At 35.3% G+C, this 22,454-nt stretch overlaps 1 protein-coding gene across 3 annotated transcripts in view; it reads right to left on the minus strand.

Annotated features, from left to right (window-relative positions):
- The window catches only part of NRXN1 (neurexin 1), a 944,853-nt gene that overhangs the window by 883,523 nt on the left and 38,876 nt on the right, over window positions 1–22,454 (minus strand). For all 3 annotated transcript variants that reach the window (XM_005864821.2, XM_014538489.1, XM_014538488.1), the window contains one exon: window positions 21,878–21,889. In XM_005864821.2, the coding sequence (XP_005864883.1) occupies window positions 21,878–21,889 (12 nt within the window). The remainder of the gene's footprint in view (window positions 1–21,877; window positions 21,890–22,454) is intronic.

A 22,454-nucleotide genomic window follows, 5' to 3' on the forward strand; every position in this document is an offset into this window, starting at 1 on the left:
GCACAGGCATGGAAACATGGAACAGACTGATGAATCTCAGAGGGAAGGGGGGAGGGAGGAGGGCGGAAAGAGATTAACCAAAGATTTTATATCCATATTATAGGCCTGACCTGCGGGGATCAGTCTGAAACCGGCCTGGTGCACAGATTCATGCACCGGTGGGGTCCCTCGGCATGGCCTGCGGGAATCAGGCCAAAACCAGCAGTGCAACATCCCCAGAGGGGTCCTGGATTGCGAGAGGGTGCAGGCCAGGCTGAGGAAACCCACTGGTGCACAATCTGTGCACCAGACCTCTAGTATATAAATATTAGAAAGTAATATGTTATGGAGAAAAAAAGAGGGAAAACATATAAGAGTAGAAGGAATTGGGAGGGCAGAGGTGGATGGTTGCAGTATTTAATAGAAAGGTTGAGGATAGACCTCAGTGAGGTAAAATCTGATTCGACCTCAAAGACCTGAGTGAGTCAAAGCCAGCCTATTGAGACGTGAAAGGGATCCTGCAGCCAAGGCCCTTAGATGGCAGCATATGTCATGTGTCTGAGAAAGAGCAAGTTCAATGTGAGTCAGGGAGAGAGGAAGAGCTCTGAGAGGTCACTTGGAAGCAAATAACATTGTGCCTTGTACCTACAGTGTGGACTTTCATTTTAAGTTTAAAAGAAATGGAGAGAAATTGCAGTGTTTTGAGAAGAGAAAGAACATGAAACAACTTTTCTTCTTTTCTGATGAAATAGAGTAAATGGTTAAGAGTAACAGCTTTGTAGTCTAGTAGCTCTCCTGCTTATCAGCTTGTGTAATCAATGTCAAGTTCCGTCATCCCTGTGTTTCATCTATCAAATGAGTATAAGAAGAGTATCAAGTTAATGCATCAGAAAAACTTTGTCCCATAACTGACATATTGTAACTACTCAATAAACTATCTCTTACTTTGCTACTTCTAAAACAAATTTTTTCTCAAAAAATGAGTACCACTGATACCAGATTCATGCTAAAACTCTTCCAGCATCTATCTTCAGATAGATGAATCAATCAACCAAGCAATCTCAACTATGTGTAGGGGATTATTCTAGGTACTATGGGTATATACAGAATTTAAAATGCAGACCTATGTATAAAAACAAGATCATTATATAATGCTCAGAAATAAAAAAAACTATTGATATGAATAAATACATGGATTAATCTTACATTTTGCAGAGTAAAAAAAAAAAAACACCACACACACACGCAGACATGCACACACACACAGAACACCTACTGAGTGATTCCATCAACATAAAATGAAAATAAATCTATAGTGACAATATGCAGATAAGTGGTTTCCTGTGTCCAGGGGCAGATATAGAAATGCAATATACAAAGGAGCACAAATAATGTTTTGGAAGTGGTCAACCTTCGGTTCTCAAATGTCTCCCATCTTGAACAATTTGCTTCCAACCTGACAGTCACACATCTCTCAGGCCACAAACAAAGGAGAGAATGTGCGAGTATGAGTTAGTTTACCGCTGTTAACATCTCAGAATATGGCGCTGTGAATATTTTCACGGTTTTTGCACTTGTTGCTTATTATTAAATTTTCATTTCTTACTCAGCATTTCATTTCCTTTTTGTTAAATTTTCATTTATACTTGTCCTTTTTGTTTTTAAAGTGTATATTTATAGATTAAATGGTACATTAGACATGTGGTGTATATAAGAAAGGTTAAAAATGGAATCATTTGGGGGTCTGGGATGGATTAATTCAATTTACATTATTTCTAACGGGAAAAAAATGCTTCGGTTTTTGAACAGCCTTCCAGAATGAATTAAGTTCCAGAACTGAGGTTCCACTTAATGGAAATGCTCTGTATCTTGGTGATGGTGTGGTTTCACAAGTGTGCACAACTGTCAAAATTCATCAAATTGTACTTCTTAAATGTGTTACTTATTGTAAACTGTTTCTTCATAAAACTGATTGCAGCAAAAGCACAAGTAATAATAATATTGATAACAATGGATTGGATGAGGAAGCAAGATTATACCTTATCAGTTTTTACTAGAAAATTATTGGACAAGCTTAGTTCAGATTTGAAAGGTCATGCAATTTCCAAGTATTACTTAATTTGTATTAGGTCTAGAAATTTATTGAGCTTGATGATAAAGTTCTATTAAGTTGACTAGTTTTGGTTTCATCCAATCAATGTTTCAGTATTTATGTCATTCTTTCTATGTCTCATTGAATGATCTCTTCATTTTAAACCTATTCTGTTTTCTTTTTATACTAGTTCATTTCCTCTTGGAACTGCTTCTTACAGAGATTTACAGCATTTTCTTGTTGCTTTCAATGCAACTCACAAAGACTTTAATTACAGTTTCATTTTTAAATGCAGGCAATTTTATAGTTTCTATCTGGAAGCCTTTGAAATAATGCATTCTAATTCTAAAGACAGACTTTTCAAAATATTTTTAAGTGATCTTATACTATAATTGGTTTCCAAAATTATAACACATTTTTATGAAATGGCAAATAAAGCATATTTATATGTTCCTGGGGTGTGAGGGGAAAAAAACACCAGAAAGAGATTTTATGTTCTTCCTATGATTCAATTTTGATAATATTCTATGGGATTATCAAAAAATTGTTTCAAAACCCAATTGCTTAATAGAAAAAAGCCCACAAAAATTAGCTATTTCCAGAAATTAATGCTTTGAAAGTTTAAATAGACCTAAAATATATTTTATATTATTGATGGAAGATATTAACAGTAAAATATAGTTTAAAGAATAAACTGTTTGTCTTTTACCAGGAAAAAGAAATCCCTATGAAAGCTTTCTGTACAGCATTCTGAATGCCTAACGAGTCCTACTAAATTTCAAATACAGTACCAATTTTGGAAAGCAAATTCCGAATTCTTGTAGACTGAAAATTACTTCCTAATATAGATGACTCAAAGAGATACCTGTCAAACAGAGAGTTAAGACTTCTGACTGCAGGCACAGCTTGAAAAAGAAGATGATGTATTTCCTATGGAACATTTGCCAAAGAACTATTCAGAGGAGAAATAATTAAAATTAAACTACAGTCACCAAGATAAATGAACCATAAACTGAAGAAATAGGTAGACTTTTAATCCTGATTTTCACATACTTCCAAATCCACAGAATTCAAGCATCTACAGAAAATCTCCACATCAATAATCTGACTGAGCAGAATTTCATTCTCATTTCTGAGGTTCTCATTGCTGGAGTCTCCAATGCAGTAAAATGGAAAATATACCTGAGATGCAACTGGTCCCAGAGGGTCTACCACATTAAATGATTTTACAATGACAAAATGAGGTGCGATGAGTCTTAAAAGGAGGGTCCTTGCACTACACTGTGTTTATTAAATTCTAGGGTCCCCTCTGCCTCATCTCAGGGCTTTGCTTTCAATTCTCCCCCTGCCAATGTGGTGCTGCTTCCAATGAGTTTATATTTCTGCATAAGGGTGTCCCTGTGAAATGAAAATTACATATGTGTGTGTATAAAAAGTAAAACCAATACAAACACACACACACAAAAACCTTTAAAAAGAGAAAAAGGTAAAAATAATATCAAAGATCTCTTTGAAGAGATGCAGAGCTTATTTTTTTCTCACATTTTCCTGGGTGTATAAAAGAAATCTGTGGAAAGGCTATAAAAAAAAAAAACCTGACAGGAAACCACACAAATCACTTTTATGTTCTTGTTTACAGCATTTTTGCTTGACATAACCTCATGTAGGTGATGTTATAGAACCTTTCATATCTGGCAGAATTAAGTCAAATATATGAAATGGCGTTTAAGCAGCATAAATGCCAGCTTTCTAATGGCTTCGACATCAAAGCAATCAGCAAGGGCTTTTGAACACCAACTGTAGCAGTGTACTAGGTGTCCTGGGAGATATGGATGCTGTTATGATATCAGGTACAAAGAAGGTATTTTAAAAATATATAATGACTGGAAGGAATAAGATATGAAGCTACCAATAGGGCATTTTTGGTGTAAATCAAACACCTAATCATGAAATAATCAGAAAATTAGACAATCTAGAGCAAGCATGTCAAACTTGCAGCTCGTGGGTCGCATATGACCCACAACGAATATTTTTGCAGCGCAGCCAATATAATGGTGTGTAAGAAACATTTTAATAAAAATTTTGTAACTTAATTTTTACAATGTCCTGTTAAACAGAAGTAATAATGAACAACATTCATTAATGACTGATTAATCATGTTGCATTCATTTCCCTTATGCGCCTTATGCGCAGGCACACCATTTCTCTCCACTAATACTAGCAGCAAATATTTTAGCAGCTGATTGCCACTTCATTAGTCTTGGACTGACTTGTTTGGTGTGCGCAAGAGGAAATATTTTGCTTTTGAAGAACAAGAAAATAGGTTTATTTGCATTATGCTTATTAATACGTGCAGTTATTCAGTGTCTGACAAGTTAATGTTCAAGAAAAAATATTAATTTTTATTAAAATGTTCTATTATTTTATGTTAACAATTACTCATTTATTTCAGCCCTTTGTATGTCTCTATCGAAATAAACCTATGCTTCTATAAAAATTGAAGCTTTTGGGTTTTAGTTTTTTTTGTAGCCCACATAAACTTTGAGTTTGACATGCTTGATCTAAAGTAACATGCATGTTATAAGGGAGGGAAGAAAGAGCAATGCAAATCAAGAAAATACATCTTCGTGGCCATGAAAAGGAACTCAACATTTCTGAATCTCAGTTTCTCCGTGAGTGACAGGGACCAGCCTAAGAGAGTAGTGTCTACAATAACAAGTTGCACAATGCTGGATTTGTAAACGCATGATGGGTCTTGATTTTATCCCCATCATGATTAAATCCCCAACCCTCACTATATAACAAACACCACACAGTATTATGCTCCCATTCTAAAAAGGAAGAGTCACTATCTGGGAATGCAACCTTTAAGAACTTGGCCATCACTGTATGACTTGGGAAAGTTGCATCCTGGTTATGTTTTCTTACCTGCCAAACGGGAGTCAAATATCATTGCCCCTTTATCTCATAGAGTTATTATAAGATACTAGATAAGGAAATGTTTTAAAAGTTGAAATTACATTAATAGATTAATTTAATGCATTAATCTATAACTTTACCTCAATGAGAACCACTAGTGCTGGTATTATTTAAAGAGGATAGGGAAATGGAAGATAAGTGAAGTTGGAAAACTACCTTTACAAATCATAAACAAGTATTTATGAATAACAGATGGAGCTGTTGAGAATGGAAAAGTACCATGAACATGCTTTATACAGAAGGTTTTGAGCATATATTTCCATCCCATACAAATTTATTATTTTACAGAACTAAGGTACATAGAAGGAATAAAGCTATTTTTATTTACACCGGGCTAGAACTTTAAAAAAATAAACTAAAATAAGATACTGTAATTAGTTTGGGGACCCTTCTAAATCTCGTTTATGTCCTCTACTCTCTAGGAATTTACCACCCAGACTACCCCAACCTAAACTGTAGCTACCTCTCACTTAATGCTGTTGACCAAAAAGACAGCTACTTAACCTAAATCACATTAACACTGAATTCAATAAAATGATAGGAATACGTTAATCTGGTTCAAAGCTTTGAATAATAACTGTTTCCATTGGACTGACAGTCTTAAAGGCAAAATAGTGCCTCCTAATATACCCTATGGGTCTTTTAAATAACCATTCTGTAAATTACAACATAAAATAAAACTTGGCTTCCAAGGAGCAGTGGAAACAAATAGAAATGGTGACAGATACATGAAAACATGTATCCTCTCAGTGGAAATCCTCATATTTATTTGTGAAAACCTGAAACCCTTTCCTCTCAATATGGCCCTAGCCTAGACTAAGGAAGCCCTGTTGGCAAAGGCCAGATGTTGCTTATCACAGAGCTAAATGGTTCCACGGTACTTACATGGTAACATTGAATTTGTATGATTTACTCATTTGAAGCAGCAGGATTTGGAACGTTTTAATATAATTCATACACTCAAAAGGAAAAACTATGAAATTCTAGCCAAAGCCCTGAGATTAATGCCCTCTAGTAGTTTTTATATGTTTTAAAATAACAGACCCTCCTACTATCCTGAAGAAGGCTTAATATTAACACAGATGAAAGGCTATCACAATGTTTTTGAATCAGGACAGGGACTAAAAAATCCTCTCCTCTCTCTGCTCTCAGTGGTGGTCCTAAGATACCTACACAAAACCCTCAGGTTCCATCCAACACCACTTGAAATCTACTCACCATATATAAGTCTGTGAAAATTAGAACTGAAGGGATACAATTTGTTTCATTACAGCATTTTCACTAGAAAAATGAGACATCAGGGTGGCCAGGCTATAATGGGGGGGGGGGGGGGTGGGGGACGGGACCACAAGAACCCACAACCCAAGGAGACTTTTGGGGTGGCGAGCACACAATACAGTGTACAGATGATGTGTTGTAGAATTGTACACTTGCACCCTGTATAATTTTGTTAACCAATGTCACCTCAATAAATTCAATAAAAAGGAAAATAAAATTAAGCTGGTGGCTTTCAGCCTAGGCAGCACTAGTCTCTTTATACTAGGTCTTGAAATAGAGTAAAATCTATCTTTAAGTCCCTAAGTATTAAACAGTCTATACCCAAATTTTCCAAGTGGATCAAACTTTAGAGTTGGCAACATAAAATAGGTTAAAATGACTGTCTTCTAAGTAGAAATTTTTGGTAGGAAGTAGGAGGCATTGAAGTTATGTGTTGAAATGATTCAAAGAACATCATTTTACCTTGTAGGATTGAGTCTTACATTTATTTGTTGAATAGCCAAACATTTCGTCTCTCAATTTCTTCATCCATAACACAATGCATCTGCTATAAATGATCTGACTTTTTTCTTATCAGTTACTAATCTGTAGTTTATCTTGACACATATGTTTTTGCTGGCTGAGTTAAAATAAACCATCACCTCCAAGTTAAATTTTTTCACACTCTTTTGTAATTATAATCTCTACTCTCAGGACCATATTCATCTTTGCATCTGTGAGCTGAATGTGTCTCCCTGGATATTTTTTCTGTGCTGTAAGATGAAATTTACTCTCCTACAGATTCTTTCAGAAGCATGACACTTCCATTATTCATATTCAGGCTTTTAAAGTCATCTTCAGTTATGTCCTTCCACCTCTCACATCCAATTCAGTTCCTCCAATGTCTTCATTCATTTATTTGAGTATCTAGTTAGTGTTTTGCACCATATTAGGCACCATAGGAAGAACAAGACCCTGAAGAAGTTTTGAATCTAATTTTTCACATTTGATCCCTCCTTTTCTTTCTAGTTATTATCATAATGCTACAGGGTCCACTGCATTTTACAGGAATTGTTTTTACAACCTCCTAACTCATTTACCTTTCTGTATTGATCCCATACTTCCTCAGTACTACAATTTGCAATCCACTCTATCATTAAAATGTATTTCTAAAGTAGGTTTCTGATAATGGCTCTCACCCCATCTTCCACACACATACACTAATTGACAGTAAATTGACTATAAATAAGTTTCAAAATCTAGGGTCATAAACCAGGTTTCTAAAGCACCAGGTAAGAGATATGAATGTGACTATCTGGGTAGGGCACACAATAGGGAATTGTCAAGACTATGGAAATATGGAGGGTACATACTGTGCCCTAAGATATTCGAATTCAATTAAAAATAACTACAACTATGAACCAGAATGTTACTGTTCCTTGATTCTCTGCCTCCCTTCTAGCTAGAACAATATTTCAACCAAAACATGACACATTTGGAATGATGCTATTTCAATGTTTTTGATCATGCCCTTCTTCCATAGGTGCTCCCTTCCCTGGTAAGTCTATCCTCACTTCTCACTTATTCCAACTAAATTACTACTTCGTCCAGGAACTTACTTTTGTTCTTCAAATAAGAAGTAACCTGTGTCCTCCTATGTGGTCCTTATATTTTATTTTTTACCTAGTTAAAACATGGCATAAGTTTTCATCCTCCACAAAGGACTTTATAGAAAACCTTACACACAGAGTGTACCAGATCAGTGTATTTATTGGATTAGAAGATCTAATGAATTAATTACTTAAATATTTATCTTTACTGAATACAAATACCTTTCCAAATATTGATTCATGACTTCAACAGAGTATATCAAACATTTGAGGAAGACATTTGAAAAAAAATTTAAACATGTATTTTAAAATATATGGAGAAATATGATCTTGCTAATAGTACGGTCAAAACTGATTGCATATTATTCAGGTTGAGGTAACAGTGGCTATTGAAGTGTGATCCCCAGTATTCTTTTTTAAAAAATATATATATTTTATTGATTCTTTACAGAGAGCAAGGGAGAGAGATAGAGAGTTAGAAACATCGATGAGAGAGAAACATCGATCAGCTGCCTCCTGCACACTCCCCACTGGGTATGTGCCCACAACCAAGGTACATGCCCTTGACCAGAATCAAACCTGGGACCCCTGAGTCCACAGGCGGACGCTCTATCCACTGAGCAAAACCGGTTAGGGCCCCAGTAGTATTCTGATGATACTTTTTTCTACCACATTTTTATCCATTTTAAAAAAACACCAAATGGATGTAAAACATACTTGTAGATGGCACAAGGATGGAAATATAGGTAAAGATTCAGAATAGCTGATTGTATCCATGAATTAAAATAAAACTCAGGATATTTTCCCCTCCATTTCTCTCTACTTACACTAGTTGTCTTCATTGATTCATACTCTCTTGGTGAATGATACCACCATTCACCCAGAGACTTCTGATGGACACCTGGGAGTCAATCATGACTCCAGTCTTGCCTTCACTCCTGCATAATCAATCAAGTCCTGCGGAGCCCAACTTCTTAGGATGTAGCAAATCTCTTCACTCTTCTCCATCTCTGATGCTACACAAAAGCATAAGCCCTTGATGTCCTTCTTGACTTAATCAGAATTACTTTGCTGTTTTCTTATCTTTAGTTTTGCATTCTACATATCTGTTCTTTTGCCGGAGTAATCTTTCTAAAAAGCAACTTTTATTTTGTTCCTTGAGGCTTTTCATCATCTTGACCCTTATCTGTTTCTCCAGTTGGATCTTTTAGGCTCCCTTGTTCCATTTATGTTCAGTTGCTTCCAATTCTTAGAATCAGCACTTCTCTACCATAGCTCCATGACTCAGCTTCCATGTTTCTTTTGCTTTAATGTTTCTTCTTGTGGTACACAAAAATAATGGTATCCTAAAGATGCCCAGAATTCCCAGAATTCAATCCCCAGGATTTGTGAATATATCAGGTTACATGGTAAAGGCAATCAAAGTTACTTATATAATTAAATCTGCTAATCAGGTGACCTTAGGATAGGGAGAGAATCCTGAATCATCCAGGTGGGCCAAGTGTAATTACAAACTCCTTATCAGGAGAAAAGAAAAACAGAAGGGAGTTTAAGAGAAATGGGACCACCAAAGAATGGTCAAAGACATTCAAGGTTGCTGGCTTTGAAGTTAGAGGAAAGGGGTCACAACTCTAGCTTTTTTCCAGCTTCAAAAAGCTGGAAAAGGAAGCCGATTCTCTCCTAAACCCTCCAAAAAGGAACATCCGCTCTGCTGACACCTTGACTTTAGCCCAGTGAGATCCATGATAAACTCTTGACGTATATAACTGTAAGACAGTAAGACTGTGTTAATATGTTAAATTTAGGGAACTTGTTATTGCACTGAGAGAGAAGACAAGTAATACTACCCAACCATGGCAATCTACTGAACACCCAACCACTTCTTAACACTCAGCTAATGAAGAATGGTGGTCCTTGTAAATGACTTCTCTCATGTTTTAGCTGTTCTTGGAACTTCCATGTAAAAATGTCTTTACCTACTACTGAGCCATAAATCTGAGACAGACACCTTGCCTTATAGCACATCTTATTTATTTTTATACTCCTAGCATACTGCACAGGACACTGAGTAGATGTTTATTATTTTATTAATTGAAAATGAAAAGTTGAATAGAAGTATGTTTCATGTTTTGAAGTAGGCTCACAGTAGTAATTGTTCAGTAGAGAATGGGAAGGCTGACTTAATAGCAGTTTATGTGGAAAATTTTAGAAACTTAACAAACAGCAAACTGACCCAAAACATAAAACAACAGCATCAACACACACACACACACACACACACACACACACACACACACACACGCACCTTTGAGTGTGTCATTATTTCCAGAAACAGAAAATGCTTCCATTATACTTTGCCCTGCTCATTTAGGATACCGTAATTAATTTTGGGCTTAATGATGTTAAGAGATTTCCTGACAATTAGAGTATGTTCAAACTAGAAGGGGAAGATGGCTAGGAAACATATGGGAAGGATTAAAACACTGTGAAGAATGGTTTTAGAAACTGAAAATATAAAATTAGGAAAAGAAAAATTTTGATTTGGATATAATGGTGGGTAATGTATTCATATTAATTATTTTTTAGACGTGGATGAGGAATTAGACTGTATTTAACTCCAGATATATTGAAAATACCAGAGCACAGCACACTGGAGAAACTCAATAAATATCTTAAGAAGCAACAATAACAACATGCAGATGGCCAATTGATGATAGTTTCAGCAGGCAGATTGGGATTCAAATAAATAGAAAGCTCTTTAATAACTAAACTTTTCTTAAAAAGACTGTTACTTTGTGAGGTACCAAGTACACCCTCCTTATGGACATGTAAACAGTTTGTGTCATCACCCATCACAGAACCATCGCAGAACTACCAGGAGAGTTGGTTGAGTAGGCATTTGGAGTAGGAGACATCTAAAGAGCTCTACTCAAATGTATGATTCCATTTGTAAAATCCTTTTCCATTTTAAAGCAATTACTGTGATTCTCTGATTTCAGTGAATTTCACAGTTATCTTCTTTAAGATATATTACCACATACTTTCTGAATCCAGTAAAGTACTTTTAACTTAAATATTATCTCTGGATCCAAAGCGTTAACAGACCTACCAAGTCACATGAATACATTCCCTCTGCCCATACCAAGTTTTACTTATGCTCTCATAATTATCACTCTCACATAAGTTTCATGTGATTTCTAACTCTCCAAAACATACCCAAAAAAGGAATTCAAGGACAGGAAGGAATTCTGATTTTTGTGTGGCATTTACAAAGACTGTACATTAAAAAATTATTTTTGCAACAGAGCAGGGCTACTGAGAGATTCACCTTTGGCAAGGGGTAATTTCTAGTGTCCCCCCAAGTCACATGAACTGAATAACCATTTCCTTTACTAGCTCCTGCGGTCACCCTCTCAGGTTGTTATCATTCTTCTTGCACATCTTTTCTAACCAGGAAAATAATCTTGCTGTCACAGTAACCACGTGACTATCTCCCCTTTTTCCACCCCTTGGCTTTCTCACCTTCAGCACTCCTCTCCCTGCTTTTACTTGTACCCACATCATCTTTCTAACCACTTCCTTTTGTAGGTTAAAAAAACGTCTGCTAATATATCACCAAATAACTGTCATTTCTAAAATGTCTCATAAGTATATGAGTTCTTCTTTTTTTAATAGGCTATAGGGACCAAATTTCTATCCCCTGCAGCATATTCTTTGTAGAAATAACATATTCCTGTTTTATTAAATGTCCCTCTCACCATAAGTTCCAAAATAAGTCATCATAATAAAATTTTTCATTGTACAGAGAGATGTATTTGTAGCATTTTTTTTACATGAGCTCAGCATTTGCAATTCAGCTTTCCCTTTGTCTGGCTCTCTTTACCATGGTCTATTATGGATAATGACCCTACAAAGTATCCAAGGGTGGGCAACACATAGTAATTTTAAATGTTGTCACATATTCAGTTGGATTTTGTTCTCTTTTTATATATAACATCTCTCAATTCTAGACAATGAAAGTTTTAATGACCTTTCCTAAAAGGTTTGAAAGATCCCAATGACATCTTTACTTGTGTGAAAATCAACTGATTAGTTTCAAAGATAAAGGGTAGACCTAGTTGAATAACTGTATAATCTTTCCCAATGGACCAACTTCTCTTAAAGCAAAATAATAATTATTTGTATTAACAAGAATAAGTCTTTCAGCACAGAAATGTGGATTGAAATAATAAGCTATCCATATCCCTGCCTGCAAAAAAAAATAATCCTTCATCACTATGAAGAGAAGAATCATCAACTCTTAGAGGGCAAAATCCAATTTGATGACTTGGTAACACTTTACACAAAATAGCTGTGCTCTGAAAGCTTATGGGGAAGTTGAGGATTTTGTTTTGTTTATTTTTTGTCCATACAGGATTGGAATTCACCATAGACCTACTGTATAAAATTATTTGCTAAGTTAAATTTGAGTTTTATAATGTGCCTCAGGTGACTGGCTGTGGAGAAGGGCTGGACAGCCAACCTGAGTACCAGTGGGTCAGAACAGTGGTAGGAGGTCAGGTGTTGTAAGTGCTTGAGAGATCGAGCAGATGTTCTAACAGGAAGTCAGCCACTTGACCAGCCTTGCTTACACAGCAACGGACCTCCTTTATACAGGACATTCTTCTAAGCAGGGAATGACATATTTGAAGTAGTTGCAGAAAAAAGACAGCCTAATAGGTCATGACATTACTCCTTACAAATAATGAGAGGGCAAACGCCAAACAAAATTGTGCTCACATTCTCAGTCCAATTTTGGCTTTCTTGTGGGCCAATCAGCTTTTCTCTTTCCATCGCATTAAATGACTCATAATTTCACTGCCTGCTCACAAAGAAGGCCACGGGTCACAGCAAGTAGAGATGAGTTAGTGCAAATCCAACCCCACTGATAGGGAAGTGATTTAAAATGTATATACCTTGCTGATAGTCAGATAACGCATTCTTCCATTTAAACCAGTAATCATTAGAAAGAAAGTCATAACAAGCCATCACATCATTCTTTCAAGTCAGCATAGCATCAACAATATCTGTTTACTAAGTTTAGCAGATTTCTGGCCCATTATGCCACCAGCAATTTGCAGAAACCTACGGTTAGGCTGTGGAGGAGGGTTTCCCTGTGAACTGAAATCACCACTGGCCAATTTAGGGAATTCCATCCTTCTGGCAGCACTTAAGCCCGATCTAAATGTAATTGTTTCCTCGAAAGGAGTAATTTAATTTTCTCCAAATGTCTACGGCCTTTACAATGCTAAGTCCAGAAAACGAAATGAAAAAACTGGGCCGGCTGACCAGGTAATTGAGGCCAAACAAATAAAATATATATTGCTTAGAAACTTCGTATAACATGGAAGTCATTTTTATTTCCTGAATTATTCACTATCTCAGTAGTGTACTTCTGTGGTCTATATCAGGGCTACGTAATAAAAGTAAATACTAACAATTTACTGGTGTTTCTCCTATTCTAAATGAGTTATCGTGTAGTCACAGCCACATGGTAATTCCTAGGCAAAGAAGCCAAGCAGAAAAGGAAAACCTGCATTTAGGGGAACACATGTTTTGTATAAGTAGATATAATTTGAATGTGTGAAGACATGTCCTGAAAAATGGTAACTATTATTATCCTCTTGTTTACATTTAATGTCAACAATCTTAAAAACATCTATTCTAAATAGCTGTGGCTTTACACCATGTGTAACAGTCCCACATAAGGATTGGCGATTCCAGGAATAGTGACTAAGATCGAATGAAACCATTCGGACACTCTCTCTTTGTTTCTACCTCTACTAAAAGGACAAGGGATATGACTCTCATCTTCAGGGAAATGTGGCCCTAGGACTGCAGTTTTGTTGCTTTTTAATTGAGAGATTTCCTACCATGTGGTTGCTCAGCACAGGTTCCACACTTAGGACAGCAGGCCGGGGACCTGTACTACTCGCTAATTATGCAGTCGAACACATGATCATTTTTCCCTGGATTGGAAAAATTTCAGAGGCCCTTTGAGTGTAGGTAGCTATTTGAGGGCCTGAGAAGACTAAATCTGTTTCTTTTAATGTTAGAAGCACAGGGTAAGTCACGTGAACGTAAAGGAGCAGAGATCCACTTCATTCTCTGAAGCTTTCTCAATGTCACAAATTGCCAAAAGGTACTTCCTAAAAGCCGCATGTTATTTAGAAGCCGAACTTCCAGGAGCCTCTTCCAGTTACCTGTTATATACAGAGAGACATGTAAAGATGAATTACTGTCCCCTTAAAGAAATATCCCTTTAAGACTGAATATTAGAGAAATTTTAAAGGAAAGATTTGACCATCAGCGGTTGGAGTGGTTTTCAAGTCCCTTTCAAATTCTCTGAGAACACCTAAATAGGACAGAAAATAAGAAAGACCAAGAGAGTCAAGTCAGAATCATCCTCACTCCCAGTCCACGGAGAAAAATTTAGTTTGATTTTATTTGCTTTGTCTTTCATAAGATTTACCTTGACACAAAAAGAGAAATTTGCAAATTAGCATTTGATGAGAAAGAAATAATATCCAAATTAAACTCTAAAGAGAAATTTTATAACTTGTTTAGCCAATCAGTCAGTTATTACACAAGAATTACTGATTACCTACTGTGCCAGCCCCTGTTCCAGGAGCCCTCGAGATACATGAAGGCAGGGCAGAGATCTCTGCCTTCTCATTTTCCAGTGGGAGAAAGACAGACAATAAACAGTCAACAAAATAAACTAAAAATTTCAAGTATGTTAAAAGATAATAATTGTTACAGAAGAGAAACTAGATTGTTCAGTTTCAGGAGAGGAAAATTATAATTTATATAAAATGGTAAAGACAAATCTCTTGAGAAGGTGCCATTTGAGAAAAACCTTGAAGAATGTGAGAAGATTAGCTAATGATTAAGTATCTCAAGGTAATTATATGTTGTTACTTTTCCAGGAAAGACAGATATCTAAAAAGAGAACTCTCTAATTAGCTTTTCCGTGAAAATCTGGTTTTCAGGTGACTAAGTGGTTAGTATAAGCTCAACTCAGATATCATTCCCCCCCGAGTGCACAAATTTTTGTGCACCGGGCCTCTAGTAATTTATATAAAATGGTAAAGACAAATCTCTTGAGAAGGTGCCATTTGAGAAAAACCTTGAAGAATGTGAGAAGATTAGCTAATGATTAAGTATCTCAAGGTAATTATATGTTGTTACTTTTCCAGGAAAGACAGATATCTAAAAAGAGAACTCTCTAATTAGCTTTTCTGTGAAAATCTGGTTTTCAGGTGACTAAGTGGTTAGTATAAGCTCAACTCAGATATCACTCTAAGTCCTTAGTGAAAAAAAACAAAACATTAATTGATGAAAAAGTTGCCTCTGGATGGTACTTCTGGTCCATGAGAAAATATTTACCTCCCTGTACGCTTCATACTGTAAATGTGAATCTAAAAAGCAGTTCATAGCCAATGACCTCCTAAGTTTGTTCAATAGGGAGCCAAGTCCATTTCAGTGTCATCATTGTATGTAAAAGAATGTGAAAGTGTGAAGTTACAGAAATAACTAAGTAATTTTGGTTGAGTAGAATCAACCTTTAATGTTTTATTCTACCAATGTTCATTGTAGTATTTGCAAACATACTATACTGTTTCCCTGTTAAAAAGTGCAATCTTACTCCCCTAAAATGGGAACCTTAAAAATGAGAAGCAAAAGTATCCTATATAATACTCTATGGTTGGTTTCCTTAAAACTACCTCTAAATTTACTTTGTAAGAATAAGAGGATGAAACCCTGTTTTATGATTACTGGTGTGTAAGTGGACGGAGTCTTTAAAATCTCTCTAAGATTGGTTATTATATATCAGTTATTTTAAATCAAAGTATCTATCATATTGCTATTATATAAGCAATATTCCCTATCATGTCTTATATTTCAAAAAGTGTCAACAGTAGGTTTATTTTTTAAGATAATTAGTAATGTTCTTTCCTACCCTACAATTCTATAATTATAATTAAAGATTCAAATTTCTTTAGCATATGAGCTAAGCACTCTGGGAAATTACACTGTTCTCTAAAAATCACTGGCCAGCATAATTTAAGAAACTCCCTCTTACCAGCCTAATTGTGGTGATGCTGGCTTTAAAAAAAATACTAAACTCACAAAATACATTTTAAAAATGTAAATAAGATTAATATCTTTAAACAAATCATTTCCTTTGGAAAAGGAATCATCCTTTTAAAATCCAGTATGTCATAATTTAAGTGTTTTGCTATGTACTATTTCAATAAAGCTTCTAAATTTACATTTATACCACTTCAGTCTCTAAACTGTTATGCTGTTGAGTTCTTTCTGTGCTCTTTTCTGAGGATAAATTAATCCCTTCGAGTCTAATAAATCTTTGTTAAATTTATCAGTCATTCAATGTCATCATTTTTAGAGTGTATAAGTACATGGAAAACTTCTCATCACAGAGCCAAATGAGCAGAGATACAAAGGAGCTGGGACTTTTATTTGTAATAAATGTAATGACAAAATTGATTAAATAGCCGCAAGAGATAATACATATTTACTCTTCAAGTAAATTTTGTTGATTATACCAAGAACTGATGGGCATGTAGGCTAAAGGAGAACTGCAAAATTAATACCATTTCTAATAGTCACATAGCCTTCTATGTACATCCTACTGATAAAGTAGACATTTAATATTTGATTTTACGTAGTGGTATTCTGGTCTTTCCATGTGCTGTGGCTGCAAATGAAGAGCATCCGGTACTGCAACAGTAGAAATCATAATAGACAATTCAAATTAATTTATTTCTTAATTTCCATATGCACCAAACATAGGCATTTAAATACAGTAAGATTTTACCCATGGCACAAATGCTTCTAAAAAGACCTTTATATTATGAAGATAAATGAGGAAATTTGATTTAATATGCCACACAGAAGAAGAGAAAAATGATATTTTCAAAACTAGTTCTACATCAGAAACCATAGCATATGTATTTAAAAGTTGTAAAACAAATAAGCATCATGATATTGGTGACTGGGAGCTGGGTACTTCACAGACAACTTAGCTATATACCAACACTATAGTTGAAAGATGGTAACAAAAATCTTGTAAACAGAATGTATAAAACATACTAAATACTTTATTCTTCTCTAAATATTAAAAATCTCAAATCTATCTAAGAGAAGATATTATAGAATATTCACCATGGCATGAAATTACAGATAAAGTTTTAAAACATAATTTTAATGTTGCTTATCAATTAGTTGTAGTGATCAATTATATGTAGGTATTAACACAATTAGTTTTGAGAAAAATCTAATTTTATTTTCTTCATAAATTATTTGAAGAACTTAATTTTCACTAATACAGTACAATTTTGGCACCTATAAAATGTGTGATCATATGCTTGACACTTGTAATACCTTGGCCTTCTATGAGAAACCAGGATAAGCAAACAATGAATGTTCATTTGAAAGAGTCAAATGAACATTTATTTTGCAAATATGCTGTAGGATTTATGAATGCAATGAAAAGTAAATATTCTCATATCATAAGATAAGACTCAACTTTTGGCTTTTTTGAAAGTTTACCATCCAAACCCCATTTAAACACTGGTTTTATGGTATAGTATATCACAATTGACACAATATGAGTAAAAAAAGAACTCATGCGAACCACAAAAGAGAACATCAGATCTGAATTGCAGTAACATTTCTGTGCCTGCTTTTGCACGAATAGTGCAAGTTAGAAAACAAAATTTGATTATTTGCCACTGTGACAGTGAATAACATGACAATTTTTGAAAACCTAAAACACAAAAATTGATTGATTTCATTTCCTTACAGACCCATTGCTGTGCATATGCTAAGGCATATTAAATTGACCGCAGATTGGTGCCTTACTGGAAAGATACACTGCAACTTTGCAAAAGGATATGAATGATAGGAAGCAAAAGAAACTTTAGAGACGGAGGCTGAGAGGATTCCATGCAATCTGTTGCTATTATCCTTTCTACCTATATCAGTAAGTTTCTTTCTCGTTTCCACCCCCAACTTTGCCCACACCAAATCCTCCATGTCCTTCTTCACATATTCCTCTTCCAACATGCTCCCTGCCCATTCACATACTTAAGTCATGAAAATGAAATAGTCAAGATAGTTAGAAAAATGCTCTGGAAGCACATGGCCAAAAAGAAAGACAACCTTCCTGCCCTCATGGAGCTTACATTCTATTAGGAACAGTTGACATTAGATTTATAATCTCATATAAATATGTAATTACAATTATGATGATGGCTATGAAGAAAAAATCCGGCCTCCAATCAAAACATCAACACTTATCTGGAAACTATTGACCTGAGCTCTTGAGCTATTAACTAGCCATGCTGGCTGGATCTGCAGTGGGAGTTACTTTAACATGTTCTCATATAAATATTCACTCATTACTTTCATACAACCATTGAAATATAATTAAATAGTAAAATATAATTTAATCATTGTTGGAATGAAATGACCAGTTAAACATACATGGAAAAACAAAACAAAAAAGTAAATTCCCAGGTAAATAGATAAACCTATATGTAAAATAAAATGGAGAATGAAGTTATTAGCATTATCAATGGCCCCAACAATACCAATGACAAATTACAGATCTAAAAAGAAAGCAACCACAATTTCACAATGATTTGGATCCATCTAGTCACAAGCAGGTTTGTTCTAGAGAATATCTCTTCAGCTATACCTAAAAAAGCTATAAATCACTGAAAGAGTGTTTATTCCTAACTGTATCTAGTTAAAGGTGACATATTCTTGCTTATAAAACATGAAACCTATCCAAATAACTGAATCCAGAGTTTGAAACAGAATGACCAATTAAAAATATGAGGCACGGCTTTGCCATTTTGGCTCAGTGGATAGAGCCTTGGCCTGCTGACCAAAGGGTCATGGGTCAAGGTTGCCTACCTTGGTTGCAGGCTCCTCCCTGGGCCCTGGCCCTAGTTAGGGCTCATCCAGGAGGCAACCAATCCATGTGTTTCTTTCACATCAATGTTTCTCTCTGTCTTTCCCTTTCTCTTCCACTCTCCCTAAAAATCAATGGAAAAATATCCTTGGGTGAGGATTAACAAAAAATAAATAAAAATATGAGACGCAATGTCCTATGGGAAAAAGGAGAAAGCTTCCATTTCATTCATTTTGATTCTGTGAGCACATAACAGTGTCTCTAGTTGACTTAGCTGTTTTTGTGATGTATAAATGGTAAGGGATTTTTCAGTTTCCAAACCCTAAAAATGAATTAGGGAGTATGGAAGGATCCACACCAACTCTGTAAGGATACAGCACTATGATGCCAGTGCTTACCTCTACAGAGAGGACTGGGGAGGAAGATGAAGAAGGTTATCACAAGGAAATGTTCTCTTTAGATGAGTTACTTTATTTCCTTTTGTTCTTTTTTTAATGAAAGGTATTCATTTATCACTGGGCATTTAACTTTTTAGAAAATATTTAAGAATCCATACAGAAGAAATAATAATAATAATGCTCCTGAATCCAATTTTGCTTCTGGATTAACGAAAAAAATAAAAAGACATTAATCCAGAGAGAATCATTCCAGAGACCCTGAAATCACTTCTCCTAAAGAGACAAGTAGTGTCAAGAAAAATTCTCCAAGATTATATTGTGACAGAAATATTTGGAGGCATGAATTTATAATTCATATCTATTATTTTATACTGGGCATTTTATGTACAACTAGGATCTAACCTATAGAGGAAGTTAAAATGTAAAGTTCCTAGACCATTTGCGACTTCTCCAACAGGCAAGGACATCAACCTATGAGCAACCCCGATTCATGTCCTGTTTTTAACTGCCTTTTCCCACCCGCACAGCACTTCCATTCTGTCATGTGACTCCCTTGCTCACGTTTTCATTTCCCTACTATAAATGACACTCCTTGGGTGTGGATGCATGGCATCGTCAAGATTGGATTTTTGATCTAGAATACAGATTTGTTGAATTAACTTGCAATTAAAGAAAACTTACAAATCACATTTCTCATTTCTAGACACCAAATTAAACAACATGCAAAGGGACCGGTCTTATTTGCAAAATACTCAATTCCATCTTCTTTCTCCCATTTAATATCGAAAAGCATCCTGGTCCCATTCACAGAAGCATGTAAAGGAAAAAACAAAGTCCTGGCCTCTGTAGTTTTGTGCAGATTGATGAAGACAACTTGATGAAAACTTTAGCAAAAAATATGCTTGACACACATAACAGAAAACAGGTCTGGCATAGGAACACGGGATGAAGTGACACTTAACATTAATTCACCAAAACAAATACCAGCTTAATATAAACATGAATTATTCCTTATGTAGTGTTAATAGATTATATAATTAGAGAATTATTTTTAAAGGTTACTTTTTCACATCATAATGAATACATGTGTGCATATTTAGAAAGTCTGTCTACGTATATGTATTCATACCAATATACACAGGAACATATACACAAACACACATAGATATACTTCACTCAGCCAGTAAAATAAAATATAAATACAGTTCACTCTATGCCATTCTGAATCTTACACTACGGAATAGGTGGGAAATGCCCACTTGAGAAAGAAAAGTGGGTGGCAATTTGTCCTCAACAACAAGTTTTAAAAGCACCCCAAATGGTACACAAAATACCAATGGCATACGAAAAGAATCAATACATACTGTCATTTGCATGTTGGTGGAAAGTTAAAATGAGATTCAATTATATTATTAAAAAACCGGTTGACCAAAACACAAACTGCAATAAGCATCTGTTGTTTTTTATAAACTCAAAGTATCCAAACAACATTTGTTTCTAAAGCTCTACTTTACACATTTAAAACATCGATACCATTTCCTCCTTATTGCTCAGCTCATGTTCAGGTGCTTGTTTAAGCAGAAAAGTGTCCCTGCTAGATGACACAAACGTGAAGCTGCAGAACTTGTGGGCTTTGGTCCCAATTCACCGGATTAGGATTCAGAGCATAAGAAAGATACAGAGAATTCAAGGATAAGATACATTCCTGTGTTTAAAATAACCAGGGAAAAAACACACAAATGCAAACAAACAAAATAAAACAAAATTTAAAAAACCCCACAAAACGGGAGACCAAGATGGAATTCACTGATACATTGTTTAAAATGTTTACTTTAAAGGTGATGATACACATTTGTCACAGCTGCCTATCATGTACCTCCTTTCAATGAAAACACTCAACACAATGTGGATGGTTCTAAATGGTGAGTTATACATGCTTTTCAATTTGGCACCAATGCTGTCAAAGAGTACACATGCCTGACTTACCAAGTGATGCAGGGATGGGAGCCTGGTTGGTAACGTTCTTAAACAGAGTTAGTATGCACAGAAAAAGAACAGGCTTATCTTGCTCCTTTGTTTCTCTCTTTCAGAGTACTGCTTTTTCCAGGATATCATGAAGTTAATGTGCACATATGACCTCTAGCAGACAGCATGGTGATGAGCAGGACCATTTCAATGCTGCGCATGCTTAGACTTACATCCCAAGGCAGAATGGCAGGGGTAGGTGGGCTCCAGAGTTAAAAGTTTGAGGATGATATATTCATGGTGACTACACACAGCATTTAATTGCCATTGAATGACACTGCAAAAACTGACACCGAAACCTGTAGCTAATTTTTAAATACACTAATTATATAAGCAGCTGACAAAAAAAAATCACACTAAAGAGCAAGAGAAACAAAGAGTGAAACATTTTGATGGATTTTCTCTTACCTTAAGTTCATAAAATATTCATTAACACTCATACCTACCTCCCAGTGCCCATTACTAATACCAAAAGGTGCAAATACATTTGCATAACTTAGAGACACTGTAATTCATACAGGTGATATTAAGTAGAAATAAAAGAGTGTAATACCTTTACTTTTACCTATTGATTTGATGAAATGGTTCCATGAAGAAAGGGTTTCCATACAAAGAGAATAAAGAGGAGAGAAACAACAATAAGAATTATGAATATATGCAAATGCACTACTCTTTGAAAATTAATCAAGAAAGCATAAGTAAGGGTTTAAAAACAAATGGAAATACAATCAGTATACGTTGACAATCCTGCCTTTTTTTAAAGGCAGTACATGCAAGGAAATTGGAAAGCCCATGCTCACTTTAAAATATTACACAAAGAGGAGATACATAACGACTGCAGGTAAAAGAAGTATTGATTCTGTGGAGCACTAGACTCAGCATTCTAGAAGCCAGAAGCCAAAGATGTCTGCATGTTCCCAAACTGCCATGCATTGGGTGAAAAATGGACTCTTTTTGGTACACGAGGTTAAACTGAATATCCTCTTTCAAATATTAATTTGTGATGGTTCTTGGTTTTTCTTTACTATAACTACCCTGAAAATTGCATATGCTGATAAACGTATGGAAACTTTCAATCACAAGTCCTTATGTCTCATTTATTTTCAGATATTACAGTGCAAAGAATGAAC

This window comes from Myotis brandtii, unplaced genomic scaffold (assembly GCF_000412655.1).
Source record: "Myotis brandtii unplaced genomic scaffold, ASM41265v1 scaffold191, whole genome shotgun sequence".
NCBI classification, from domain to species: Eukaryota; Metazoa; Chordata; class Mammalia; order Chiroptera; family Vespertilionidae; genus Myotis; species Myotis brandtii.